Source organism: Canis aureus, chromosome 36 (genome assembly GCF_053574225.1).
Source record: "Canis aureus isolate CA01 chromosome 36, VMU_Caureus_v.1.0, whole genome shotgun sequence".
Taxonomy (NCBI): Eukaryota; Metazoa; Chordata; class Mammalia; order Carnivora; family Canidae; genus Canis; species Canis aureus.
In genome coordinates this window covers 5,218,380-5,232,676 of record NC_135646.1, presented here as the reverse complement: position 1 = coordinate 5,232,676, position 14,297 = coordinate 5,218,380, and the positions used below count along the sequence as shown (strand labels likewise).

General features: G+C 45.2%; 1 protein-coding gene and 1 pseudogene across 3 annotated transcripts in view; one reads left to right on the top strand and one right to left on the bottom strand.

Moving 5' to 3' along the window:
* The window catches only part of NHEJ1 (non-homologous end joining factor 1), an 82,290-nt gene extending 68,719 nt beyond the window's left edge, over positions 1-13,571 (bottom strand). Inside the window, exons 1-5 of one of the 3 annotated variants that reach the window (XM_077884749.1) lie at positions 13,467-13,571; positions 9,140-9,316; positions 8,343-8,555; positions 897-1,035; positions 250-308 (exon numbers count right to left, since the gene is read on the bottom strand). In XM_077884749.1, coding sequence (XP_077740875.1) covers positions 250-308; positions 897-1,035; positions 8,343-8,555; positions 9,140-9,316 — 588 coding nt within the window. In that variant the 5' untranslated portion in view covers positions 13,467-13,571. Of the gene's footprint in view, positions 1-249; positions 309-896; positions 1,036-8,342; positions 8,556-9,139; positions 9,317-12,827; positions 13,073-13,466 lie in introns of those variants that run through there. The other 2 variants (XM_077884751.1, XM_077884752.1) reach the window with 2 other exon arrangements.
* LOC144305690 (proteasome maturation protein pseudogene) lies at positions 9,586-10,133 on the top strand (annotated as a pseudogene).
* Positions 13,572-14,297: the final 726 nt, after the last annotated feature.

The following is a 14,297-nucleotide window of genomic DNA, read 5'->3' as shown; positions in this document are numbered from 1 at the left end:
AGATGTTTTTACAAATGTTCACCAGCCCACTTTTGCCTTTCATAGTCTTGCCCCCTATTTCACCCCATCTTCCCCACATGCATCTCAAGTTTTAACAGATTTTCTATAGGCAACTTTTGCAGAGAAAGGATTCTCCAACCATGCAAACCAGCTAGCACCCAAAACACAAGTCACTACTCGGGCACCTGGAAAGAAAATAAAGCAAAAGTGCACAAGGAGAAAGAAAATCCTTATTGTTGTATACTCTACCTCTACCATAAATTGTTCCAAGAAGGAATTTTCTTCAAATGGCTCCGTCTTCAACCGATCTGTAATAATACAGAAAAGAAATGTTAGTCTTAGGATGAGCTTTCTGCCTGTGAGAAGAAAAGAAACAGAGCCCAAGATTTCTTGGTAGGGAGCATAAACATGTAACACCCAGAGTCCAGTGGGAGAAGGGATGAGTGTGTGAGCAAACAGAGGAGGAGGAGAGGGTGATTAGCAACACAGGATGTGTTCAGTGGCAGCATGTGCTCTAGGAGTTCATCCCGCCACAAAGACGAAGGTCGAACTGAATTTTTATTCTGAAGCTGGAGCTATGCTTCATAGGGTCCCACCCTATGTTTGTGCTGACCTCGTACAGTTTTGCACAACTGTTGGCCCCTTTCCAAACTCTTTCCTTGCCATTGCCTGGGGCAATGGCTGGACTCAGCTACAGTTTCTTTTGGCTACTTGGATGCCAGCTGGGTCATCAAGGCAGAGATAAGTATCACCCAGCCTCAAGTCTCCAGTTATGGTCAGTACCCAGCACCTCCTCAGGGAAGCACACCTCTAATGCAAATGACTCTCCCATTTTCTGAGGCCCTTTGGCCACCTGTACCAGTCCCCACCCAACACCCCAAAGAATGCCCTCTCACCTCGACTCAGCACAGCCCCACTCTCCTGGTAGTCCTGGATCTCTAGATCTTTCATGCGAAGCAAGGTTGCTAGTTCCCTCACTTGGCACTGCAAGGCCAGACTCATGCCCATGAGAGGACGAACCAAATGCTGGGAGACCTTTCATGGAAGAGATATCAATCAGCCAACAGACAGTTACAGAGTACTCCCGAACACTATATTAGGAACTAGAAAAATACTGAAAAATATATGTTTTCACAGGGACTTACAGTTTCATAAGCAAGCAATCCATTTACATGGCTATAAAAATACAGTAACTAAATAGGTATGTGAAAGAAGTTCGAGGGCTTTCTTTGTAGCATAGATAAAAGGGTGGGAAGAAGAGAGGAGAACACATGGATAGACAGCCCAGAGTGGTGATTTAAAGAGAAGGTTGTAACAGAGTTGATAAGAGAAAGGTGTTGTTCCAACTCTCCTGCAGAGACTAACAAAAGCAGAAAATCCAAGTAGGCTTCAGGAAAGTAGGTGTAGTTAAAAGAGTGTGCTAGCTGGCACATAACAGAAGACAAAAGTCAACAGAGAGCAGAAAGCCTTGGAAATTAGACCCAGCCACTGCTTACAAGCCATTTCAGGGCTGATGATAGTCCAGAATGAGAGTTTCGATCTGCTCCCACAAATGCAGCAAAGTCTAAGGTCATCGGAACAGAAGCCAGCCAGTCACCAAGAGGTCAGCCTAGGAAGGATGAAACTGGCCCAGCACACCTTGCTCTTAACAAGGTAAGAAGGACATAAGCATAGCCATGCTGCTGTGCAACTAGGATGCTGTTCTCATATAACAACATATACCTATATAGAATAATCACCTAATTCACCTACACAAGGTATCCAGTAGCCTTAGAAAGAAAAGAGCCTTAGCCAAAGAAAATAACTATAATCAATCATCTCGGAGCACCTGTGTGGCTCAGTCAGTTAAGAGTCTGTCTTTGCCTTTGGCTCAGAGAGTCATGATCCCGTACTGGGCTCTCTACTCAGCAGGGAGCCTGCTTCTCCCTCTCTCCTCTGCTTGCCGCTCTGCCTACTTGTGCATGTACTCTCTCTCTGTGTCAAATAAATAAATAAATACAATCTTTTAAAAATAAATAAATAAATAAAATCAATAATCTCTTTGTGACAAAGGATGCTATCAGGGTTTCCTTCACATTCCCCAAGGAGATGAGCTAAAGGAAACATTAAAAAGAAAGGCCCGAGATCAGAGGTCAGCAACATATTCTGCATGGGTCAGATAGTCAATATTTTCAGCTCTACAGCCAATACAGTCCCTGTCACAATACTCAACTCTGCTGTTACTTCATGAAAATGCCCATAGACAACATGTAATAAATGAGGGTAGTGGGGTTCCAACATAACTTCAGAAAAATAGGCAGCAAGCCAGAGTTGGCCAACTGGCCATATTATAGGCACCCCTATGCTTCTCTAAGGACAGATCAGAAGAGAAGAGATTGGGGTGAGGGGGATACGGGCGAGAGGCAGCAGCTTTTGTACCACCACCAGGACCCAATAAATGCAGGGGGGCTGATGCAGAGCAGAAGGCCAGAAGTCAAATGGAGCTGGAAACACCAGTCACTTCTTCCCATCATGCAGCACATCCCAACCTGGTCCTGGTTCCCAGTTCAGGTCCTAAGGATAAACTGAAGCCTCCAAGTACTGTTCAAAATGCAGCAGAAGTTCTGCTTTGGGGAAATTCATCTGCTCCAGACCCAACCTTCTTTCCTAGGAACTATTTTGTTAGGTTTGTCCTGTTCGAGGTGAATAGTGGAAAAATAGGTGAATCCTTGTATGAAAGCAAGTCCGTGTTTAGAGGGGCTGAACTGAAAGTAATTGCAATTGGTAACCAAGCAGCATCACCATCCCTCTGGCGGCAGCCCTCAAATAACAGAAACTCCTAAAGGTGACAACCAGCCTCTCTCTGGGAATCCACCTTAACAGCGATCTCTTTGAGTGGTGGTAAATAAACAGGAAACATAAGGAGAAACAGCTTTTAATCAATGCTGTATCTAAATATATAGGGTAGGGATCCCTGGGTGGCGCAGAGGTTTAACGCCTGCCTTTGGCCCAGGGCGCGATCCTGGAGACCCGGGGTCGAGTCCCACGTCGGGCTCCCGGTGCATGGAGCCTGCTTCTCCCTCTGCCTGTGTCTCTGCCTCTCTCTCTCTCTCTCTCTCTCTGTGATGACTATCATTAAAAATAATAATAATAATAAATAAATAAATAAATAAATAAATAAGGTAATGCCATGCCAGGCACCCAAAACTATGTACCAGACGCCAATGTCTATATAGCAACAAAGAAAAAATAATTTAGCTTTTTATCAGTAAATATCTCAACTTTTCAAATAATTTCATAGAATTGGACTACACCACTCTGAATCACTGGGGTATAACTCATTTCCAAGTTAGATGCATGCTTAGATCAATTAATTAGGACAAGTCATGTGGCTGAAGTAATAGATTTCAAAGCAAATCCACAGATACTTCAAGGATTTTCAAGGAAAAATCTTGAAGCACTTCAGGTCAGGAAGACCCCCACCCCTTCGTTTGCAGACGATGATATATGAAGAGGTGCGATTCCACAAGCCAATTCAACAGACACCTACTATGTGCCTAGTACATGCTGTGAACCCATGAGGCTTCTGCTCTCAAATTTCTCAGGAGAGTTAAGGAGGTCAGGAAGTGTGGTAGATACAGAAGCAGGAGTTGTCCATCTTTTCCAGAGGAAATCTATTTATAACACCCTCCCACCCCCACCCCCCCCCCGCCCCTGACATCTGCAGATTTCCCATTGAAATGTTGACAGTCAGAGGCAGGAGAGCTGAATGGCAGTTATCAATCCCAAAATGAATCCTATCAGGTTTGGATATGGTGACAAGAGCAACAGACTGGAAATTCCATCTGGATTCTAGCCCTGGCTCTGAGAGCATCTAGATGTGAAAATGGCTTAATCCCAAGCACTCTCACGGTCCTTATTTTCTTCAAGGAAAAATTAGGGAGTCCGAGTATGTGTTCTCAAAGGTCCACAGTAATGCTGAAGCTAAGTACTACTATGTATGTTCTCGTATTTAGTCCCCAGGATTCCATAGTAAGGTTGGGACTGGTGCCTCCTCTTTATCAATGATGAAGCCAAGTCTCATAAAAATTCAATGACTTATCCAAGGTAATACAACGGGTTTTTTGTGTGGCAGGAAGAACACACATGCTTTTGTAACTCAGCTCCACCACTCGATTTGTATTACCTTGGATAAGTCATTGCGAGCACATACTCGGACTCCTTCATTTTTGAGGAGGAAGAAGGAATGAAGGAAGCTGGCTGGAAGTGGAAATGGGCTAGAAAGCAGAAATCCGAGGCTTGAGATATTTCATGATATCCTGCACAGCCTTGAGATCTTAGCGTGAACACACCACACGCTGTATTCTCTTACTCTCCTGCATGGCTAGTAGGAGTTTAGGTGTGCAAGCTCTCTGGGAGACAATCTGGCATTATTGTGAGCAATATTAACGATACAAATACTCCTTTTTTTTACATTTGTTTATTTATTTTTTTGAGCAATCTCTACACCTGATGTGGGGCTCAGACTCACGACCCTGAGATCAAGAGTTGCACGCCCTTCCGACCGAGCCATCCAGGAGCCCCCAAATACTCCTTGATTCAACTATTCCATTGCTAGAAAGTTACTCTTACATTTACACGTAGGAAAAGTAAATACAAGAGTAGCCACTATGTGTAACAGCAAAAGAATGGAAACAACTTAAGTATCTACTAGTAGTGTATCGATTCAATACAAGTTGATATATGCCATCAAATAAAACTCTATGTTACTATTAAAGAATATTAAAGCAGATTGTCCAAGCAGATTGTTACAAATATTTTCTAAGTTCTATAATTAAGTGAAAAGAGCAAGCTACTGAATAGTGTGGATAGTATGCTGCCATTTGTGAAAAGGCATCCATACGCCCAGATAAGTATTTGATTGTGTGAGTACACACATACTTACATCTACACAAACATACGTATAGCTTTCCTTAAGAAGTCACAAGAAGATGGTATCAGTAGTTGCTTTAAAGAAGGAAAATAAGAGACTAGAGGGTGGAGTAGAAGGACCCATTTTTTCACTCTAGACCCTTTCTTAATGCTATTTGAAATGTTTGCCTTTTGCATGAATTACTCATTGAAAAAAAATGAAATAAAAACTATCACAAGAATGAGTAATAAACAAAAATTATGACTGTGTGACCTCACAGACACACACACAAGCCTGGAATAGTATCCGCCTACATCCTTGACAGTGTCCGCTGGCTCTAACTTTTTCCCTATAAAGCTTCCTCAGGCTCAGGGGTTTCCCTGGGCTGGTAGTCTTCTTTTTTATAATAATACATATTTTATTTTACCTTAAAGCCTAATTGTTCACCAATTGTTCAATGGTCTCCCCAATACTGAAGCTTCTTTTCTTATTGGGGCTGCCCAATTAGAGGAATTTGCCTAGAATAGCTCGTTTTCCCTTTACATATTATTTTCTAGTATAATATCATTATACAAGTTTCCTTTTAATTTGGGGGGAAAAAAACTATCAGAGCCCATCACCCTCCTAGAACTACCTTCTCAATCTCACTATTCTGAATTTCGAGGGCTGTGTGATGCACAATGAGACTAGCTATTGCTAGGACTTCCCAAGGGCTCCCGGAACACTTTTTTTTTGGTTCCAGAACAAGCATTATTGAGGGAACAGTGCCCCCTGGTGTTACTTAGAAAAAAATTACAGGGTTTTGAACCAAAGAGGTAAACTATCTAAAGGATGGAAAATTGCACAAAAAAATTTCACGAAAATCAACAGATCAAAACTATTATCTGCTTGTAAAAAAAAAAAAAAAAAAAAAAAAACTATTATCTGCTAAACACTGTTGATGGACCTCAGAAATTCAGAGATGAATGAGAAGTTCTCCAAGCACTCAAGTCCACCTTTACTGGATTCCAAATCAAAACTCCACCAGAGGGGCACCTGGGTGGTACAGTCAGTTGAGCCTCTGACTCTTGGTTTCAGTTAAGGGTCATGGCATCAAGCCCCGCATTGGGTTCTGTGCTCAACGTGGAGTCGCTTGAGACTCTCTCTCCCTCGCCCTGTCCCTCCCAACCACACACACACACACTCTCTCTCTCTCAAATAAATAAATAAATCTTAAGAAAAGAAATCCACCAAAGAACAGTTTCTCAAAAATACTTGGTCCCATCCACTCCGTTGGTGCCAAAAGATCACATGACCTCAGGAAAACTAAAGAAAGGATATAGGAAATGATGCCCACTTGTCTTCAAGTGCTTCTGCTGATAAACCTACACCCTTAGGCCTCCCATAGAAGACCTTGGCCTCTAATGCTACTGACTGAAACAGCTCTGTTTATATAAAAGGGTGGAAGGGACCAGTGGCAGTAATTCCTGCAAACAAGTTCTTACTGTTTACTCTCAAACTAATTTATTTTTTTAAAGATTTTACTCATTTATTTATGAGAGACACAGAGAAAGGCAGAGACACAGGCAGAGGGAGAAACAGGCTCCCTGTGGGGAAGCCAATGTGGGACTCGATCCCAGGACCCCAGGATCATGACCTGAGCTGAAGGGAGATGCTCAACCACTGAGTCACCCCAGCGTCTCTCTCAAACTAATTTTTTTTAATTTTTTTTATTGGAGTTCAACTTGTCAACATTTAGCATAACACCCAGTGCTCATCCTGCCAAGTGCCCTCCTCTGTGCCCGTCACCCAGTCACCCCAACCCCCCACCCACCTCCCTTTCCACTACCCCTTTCCCAGAGTTAGGTGTCAAACAATTTCTAATAAAAGCTCTGGGAGGGATCCCTGGGTGGCTCAGCGGTTTGGCGCCTGTCTTTGGCCCGGGGCACGATCCTGGAGTCCCGGGATCGAGTCCCACATCGGGCTTTCAGCATGGAGCCTGCTTCTCCCTCTGCCTGTGTCTCTGCTTCTGTGTGTGTGTGTGTGTGTGTGTGTGTGTGTGTGTGCGTGTGTGTCTATCATAACTAAATAAATAAATCTTTAAAAAAATAAAAAATAAAAGCTCTGGAAGCCTAGAAAGCTGTGTAAGCAGAAGACATTATCATCCTAGTCTTTGAAAATAGGCTCTCGAATCAGACCTCCCTGGGAGTAAAATTCCAGCTCATTCACTTACAAGTTAGATGACTTTGGACACATTGCCTTCAATCTTGGCTTCCTACTCTGAAAACAAGGAATAAATACTACTTATCTTGCAGGATAGTCATGAGGATCCAATGACAAATGTTCAGAAAGGTAGCTAACACTGGCACGTACTCTATCCTTTGCCAGACTGATCTGAACTGGATCATGTTAAACCCCTGCTTAAAGTTTTTCAATGCAGGCACCTGGGTGGCTCAGTCGGTTAAGCGTCTGCCTTCAGCTCAGGTCATGACTCAGGGTCCTGAGATCAAGCCCCACACTGGGATCTCTGTTCAGCAGCAAGTCTGCTTTTCCCTGTCCCTCTCCCTCTGATCTCTCTGGTTCTTACTCTCTCAAATAAATAAATTAAATATTTTCTAATAATAAAATAAACTTTTTCAATGAATCTCTGTTGCCTTAAGGATAAAATCCAAACTCATTAGAATTCTTCAAAATGCCCACCTCATTTCCCACAACTTCCTGCAGTCATGAAATTCCCTCCCTTGCCCCATACCTATACATCTCCCTGCCTCTCAAAATGCACTCCAGCCTAGACTGACCTGATCTTCTCCCAGTTATCCCCTCCTCATCTCCAAAACACAACTTAGAAACTATCTCTTCAATGGGGTGCCTCAGTGGCCCAGTCGGTGAAACACCCAACTCTTGATTTCGGCCCAGGTCATGATCTCAGGGTTGTAAGATTGAGCCCCATGTTGGGCTCCCTGTTGGGCATGGTGCCTGCTTGGGATTCTCTCTCTCTCTTTCTCTCTCTCTCTCTCTCTCTCTCTCTCTCCCCCTCCACTTTCTAAAGGAAAAAAAAAAAAAACTCTCTTCAAAAAAAGGTTTTTCAAACTTTCACTCATCCTGAGCTTACTTCAACCAAAGAATTTACCATACTTTATTCTGCTTCCTGTCTATCTTCTCACTAGATTATAAACTCCAGGAATAGGCTATTTGTTTTAGATCTGGACACCTAACAACCAGCCTAAAGTGATGCTTAATAAATGTTGAATATTAAAGATGCTCAATAAAGCAGGTAAACCCAAACCCTGCTCCCTTTGCAAGGAAAAGATGTACCAGTCGAGAATCTGTTTTGCCTTCTGTCTAATCAAGGAAAGTGTTCTGACTGAAGAAGAATTTCAAGTGGAATCCACACAAAAATAAGAACACCTAAAGATTCATCTTGAAGCAGCTGGCATTCCCCTTCCCCACTCCACACTTGAATTACACTCACCAGGGAAGGGCTAGCGGGAATGCAGTGGAAATTCCAATAAAAGGGGAGACCAGAGAGTTCACTCCGCACCCGTAGTATCAGTGCCTCGGCCACATGATCACAGGTGAACATAGCTTCGCTGGGGAAAGTAGTGTCCTTCAACAGTGGGCGAAGCAGATCATCCAAATGACAGAGAAAAGCCGCAGGTGGAGCTGTCAGGCGCTTGTTCAGCTCCTAAAAAGACAGCAGGAGTTGTATGGAGTCGGGGTGTAACAAGGAAACAGACTCCCCTCAACAGTAAAGGAAAACTCTGGCTAACATGAAGACAGCGCAGTGGAGATGAAGAGAAGACAAAAAGGCAGGAAGAGGGGGCACCCAGGTGGCTCAGTGGTTGAGCATCTGCCTTCAGCTCAGGTGGTGATCCCGGGGTCCTGGGATCAAGTCCCTCCCTATGGGGAGCCTGCTTGTTCCTCTGCCTATGTCTCTGCCTCTCTCTGTGCCTCTCATAAATAAATAAATAAAATCTTTAAGAAAAATAAACAGGAAGAGGAAAGAAGAACACAGAGAGAGCAACTGGCCTACTTCACAATCCTACCTTGTACTGTGGGCAGCGCAAAAAACAAACAAGGACAGAAATATGGAAAGATCCCAGGGCTTTAGGTGGAAGGGCAGGCCATTCGCTGGAATTGTCTCAACCTGATCTGACCTCCCTTGGCCACCTACAAGCCCACAAGCTGGTTGATGTGAATACACCCCAACCCTCACTAAGAGAAATTATATCCACACCGCCCCCACAGCAGTACTTCTCTTCAACTTACCTTGGCTCGCTGGCTGACCACACTAGCATCCACCTCTTCATGCCACACCTGTTGAAGATCTGAAACCAGTAAGGCGTACCCCTGCTTGGTGATATAAGCCTTGACCATGAGGGAGTTCTCAGCAAGTTGTAGCCAGGCCCATGGCTGCATCAACAGGCCTTGCTCCAGTTCCTTCATCTGCAGAAAAGCCTTAATTTAGGAAAGTGGCCCCACAGTCTGGGGATGGGGTACCACTTAAACAGTTCTATATCAAATAAGTCTTGTGAAGGACTCCTCCCTAAGGAGATGGAAGGCATGGATTTACATTTTACACACACACACACACACACACACACACACACCATCTCCTGCCCCACCTTACTACCTCCTGGCTATGAAAAATCTATTTAGAATTCAATTTTTCAGGGAAGTGAGCAGCGGGGCCGGCGACAGTAATAGGGCCGAGCAAGTGAAGATGAATGCCAGAGGACTTGGATCTCAGCTGAAGGAGAGTATTCCAGTTACTGAACTTTCAGCAAGTGGACCTTTTGAACAGCATTATCTTCTTCGAAAAGGTCTCCCTTGTGTGAAAAATGAACTTTTGCCCAGTCATCCTCTCGAATTATCAGAAAAAAATTTCCAGCTCAACCAAGATAAAATGAATTTTTCTACACTAAGAAACTCCAGGGTCTGTTTGCTCCACTAAAATTACAAATGGAATTCAAGGCAGTGCAGCAGGTTCAGCGTCTTCCATTTCTTGCAAGCTCAAACCTTTCATTGGATATTTTAAGGGGTAATTATGAGACTATTGGATTTGAAGATATTCTTAATGACCCATCACAAAGTGAACTAACGGGAGAACCACACTTGATGGTGGAATATAAACTCGGTTCACTGTAATCTGTTGTGCCGTTCATGAAAATAGCAGGGCTGCATGTTGTTTATAGTCATCTTTTTACTATAATTTGATGTATACAACATTAAAAGTACTGACACATGAGAATTTTTGCCTAAATAGTATTTGTGATCATTTGAAATGATTTAGTCTTTGGTTTATGGCCATGTGACTATTGAAGCACTAAAAGGAGATGATTTTAAAACTCCCAATTTATATGAAAACAGTAGCCTTCTATGTGTCTTTCAAAAATTGTTGTTAATGAGTATTTTAAAATTGTACAGGTTTCAATCCAGCCTGTTTTCTGGGTATCCCATAAATTTAACTTTGATTACCATTATCAGCATTTGAGTCTACAACCTTCATAGTAGCATCTCAGAATAAACATCTGTAATTGATTTCAGTGGTAACACTTCAAATTAAGTACAGAGTAGGGTATTTATATTTTACCTTGTTTCAGTATAGCCTGTTGATACTTACAAGAAAAATACTGAATTTATTGATGCTACTTTAGAATTGTAGCTAGCTATTTGATTCTTTCAGTTTGAAAAGTGTAATAAGTTCACAGGTTTTGATTTTGGTCTTGTCTTTAAAATGAAAAATCAACCAGCATATGTTGATTACACTGTTGTAATGCATAGATTTATATATCACAAGGTGAGTAAATTGAAAAAATTAGAATATTCATGTACACACTATGTATCCCTGAACAAACTCCATAATTATTTAAAAATAAATCTTCACTATAAAAAAAAGAATTCAATTTTTCAAATTAAGTTCCTAAAGGGCATAAAATGTCTTTCTTCTATAGTGGTTAAGCCTCAGCATATTAGTCTTAGTATTTCTGCTTTCTAACAATATAACTTAATGTGGAAACCTAAACCATTCTTTACCATATCCCTAATAAATATGCCAACGCTAGCCTTTCCCAGAACTTCTAGAAGATATAATTCTTGTCTTATAAAACATCGTCATAAGTGTTGTGAGCAGGAAATTTAAATTATCTGATCATTATCTAGAAATAAAACTCCAGAAAATCTCAGATTTTCAAATACACACACACTCTCTCTCTCTGTATGTATATGTATGTATATTCTCTAAATATTTATATACACATAGATACATACATTCCGGAAAAGAGGGATTCTTAATCTAGAGCCTACGCATGTGAATCTTCTGGAATTACCAGCAAAATCTGTGTAGACGTGCATATAGCCATTTGGGACGAAGAGGTCCATAGCTATGTCAAATTCTGAAGGGAATCAATGACACAAATAAAGAGCTAATAATCTGTGTCCAGAAGCAAACAAAAAAAAGCCCCAAATCCCATTTCAAGAACCTAGATGACTAAGAAGTCATAAACACAAGACACAGCATTTCACAGAGATAGAAACAATTCATTAAAGTCGGCTTCACTCATCCCCCATATTCCAACCCAAGTACAGCCATGGACAACATCATGCCCTGCTGTACATCCTGGAAATCCTGGAAACCAACTTTTCTACTTCAGCGACTATGTTTGTAGTTTTAACCTAGTAGATATTTAGTGACTATGGCTATTTTGCAGGAGGTTTGGTCATTTTTTCTGTGTGTGGGGGGAAGCAGGGGGCAGAGTGATACCATTCTCTTCATTTTTTCAGTCTATAAATACAAAGTGAATGAAATTCCTTGCATTTCATTCACACAGCTAGCATAGTTCTGTTCCTCCAGTCATTCTTCCAACCATAATTTAGCTTTTGAAGTATGGCCCTGTAACAAAACTTCATGTGTGCAGCCCGTAGTTGGGTGAAAAGTAAATATGTACAGCGATTTTTATTTGCAGCAGCCTCAAAACCTTGTGTTTGGAGGATGGGACGACAGTCGTTTCCCACGGGGAGGAGATCTTGGAATGATTAAGCCAGTCCTCACTAGAGTTCCACATTGCCAAAGGTCACAGATTCAGGGAACAAGTGAGGTTGCCTGTCCCCGTAGGACTCTGCAGGGTGCTCCCTAAGAGTGGCCCAAATTGGGTTGATTTCCCTGGTCCATCACTTTGGAAAGCCTGGGAGCTCAAAACCCTCAAACTGAATTGGTTGGGTTGTTTGTTGTTGTGGGGTTGTGTTTTTGTTTTGTTTTGTTTTGTTTTTTGGTCCTGTTTGGGGGACAGGGGAGGAGTTTATTTATTTGTTTTAAAAATGGGATACCTGGAGGGTTCAGTGGTTGAGCGTCTGCCTTTGACTCAGGTCAGGATCCCAGAGTCCAGGGATGGAGTCTCGCATCAGGTTCCCTGCTTCTCCCTCTCCCTGTGTCTCTGCCTCTCTGTGTCTCTCATGAATAAATTTTTTAAAAAATTAAAAAATTAAAAATGTATTTATTCGAGAGAGAAAAAAAAGGGGGAGGAGTGGAGAGAGAAGCAGACTCCGCATTGAGAAGGGAGCCCCAATATGGGACTGAATCCCAGGACCGTGGGATCATGACCCCAGCTGACAGCAGACGCTTCACCCACTGAGCCACCCAAACACCTGCGAGGGAAGAATTTAAAAATGAGTGAAAATATCAGTGAGGGTGACAAAACATGAGAGACACCTAACTCTAGGAAACCAACAAGGGGGTGGTGGAAGGGGAGGTGGGGGGGGTGACTGGGTGACGAGCACTAGGGGGGACACTTGGGATGCGCACTGGGTGTTATGCTATACGTTGGCAAATTGAACTCAAATAAAATAAACTTAAAAATTAATAAAAATAAAATTTTAAAAGTTAATTAATAAAATTTTTTAAAACTGTGCCCGAGATCCACAGGCCCCATAGGAAGGTCTGAGACATTCAGCTCCAGACCTGGCGTTGGCTGCGCCCGCCCAGCGCGTCCCACTGAGTCCAAGGCTCTGCATCGCGTCCTGTTTCTCCCTTCAAGGCCGTCCGTACCCGCCACGTTACCTACACGCACCCGTTTATTATTCTTGCACGACGCAGAGGGCCCGCTCCCGGCGCAGTTCCCCCGCCATCCTGCAGGGGGCAGCCGGCCCGCGACCGCGCGGGCGGGGCCGCACCCTCCCTGCGGCGGGGCCCGAGCCTCGCGCCCGGTACGCAGCCCCCCCACCCCCGGGGGCCCGGCCGGCGCAGTCGCCCCCGCCTTCGCTGCCAGGGCCTTCGCCGTCCGCCTTTGCACGTCACAGCGCCGGCGGCCCCGGGACGCGGCTCGGGACCCCCCGCGGTGACGAAGCCGACGGCCCGCCCCCGGGGACCGAGGAGCCCCCCGCCCGGCGGCCCCCCAAGCCCCGCCTCGCCGCCAGCAGGCGGGCTGCGCACGCGCGGCTCCCGCGCCCGCCCCGCCCCGCCCCGCCCCGCCCCGCAGGCCCGCCGCCGCGCTCCGGGGCCGCCAGCCCGAGCCTGCGAGCCCGCGGGGTCCCGGCGGCCCCTCGCCGCGCCGCGCCGCCCCGCCCCGGGCCCGGCCCCGAGTCCCCCGACGCCGCCTACCGTGAGCGGCCGCGACAGCTCCCGGCCTCCCCGCTGCAGGCCGGCCCGCGCCAACCCAAAGGCCTAGAGTGGAGGCCTCTCGGGCGGGGGCGGGGGCGGGGGCGGGGGCGGGGGCGGGGCCCGGCGGGGGCGGGGCATCTGGGGCTCGGGGCAGGGGAGCGGGAGGAGCGCTCGGGGAGCGGGGCGGCGGCCCTCGGAGGCGCGCGGGCGCGGGAAGAGGGCCCTGCACCGAGCCCGGGAGGGCGCCCTGGATGTGGCCCTGTCGGCAGCTCAGGTCCCTTACCGCCCGCACCTGTCCAACCAATTTTTTTTTTTTTTAAATGAGGAGGGGCGCATGCCTGGCCCAGTTAAGAGTCTGCCTTCAGCTCAGGTCATGATTTCAGGGTGCTGGGACCGAGCCCCAAGTCCACCTCCGAGGTCCTTGCTCAGCAGGGAGTCTGCTTCTTCCTCTCCCTCTGCCCCTCTCCCCTCAAACAAATACAATCTTTACAAATAAATTTTTTAAATGAGGGGGTTGAAATTCACTAGATAGTCTCTCTGGTCCTCGCTAGCACTCAAATTGTTTGAGGGGGTCTTCACCCACAAACCCCACGGTCGGCCTTCATCCCATATTTCTCCTTCCGCTTAACCCCATGCGCGTGCCCCCTCACCACGGAGAAACCTGAAGCCCCACAACTCATTATCTGCTCTGTACAACTGATGGTTCTGTTTCTGCTGAATACCTGGGCCTGAAATAGTCTCCACATTCACTTTCCACAACCCAAAATCCTCCTCGTGTCGAGGCCAGCCTCGGTGCTGCCTTTGTTTGCCCCTATCCATGGTCAGAATTCA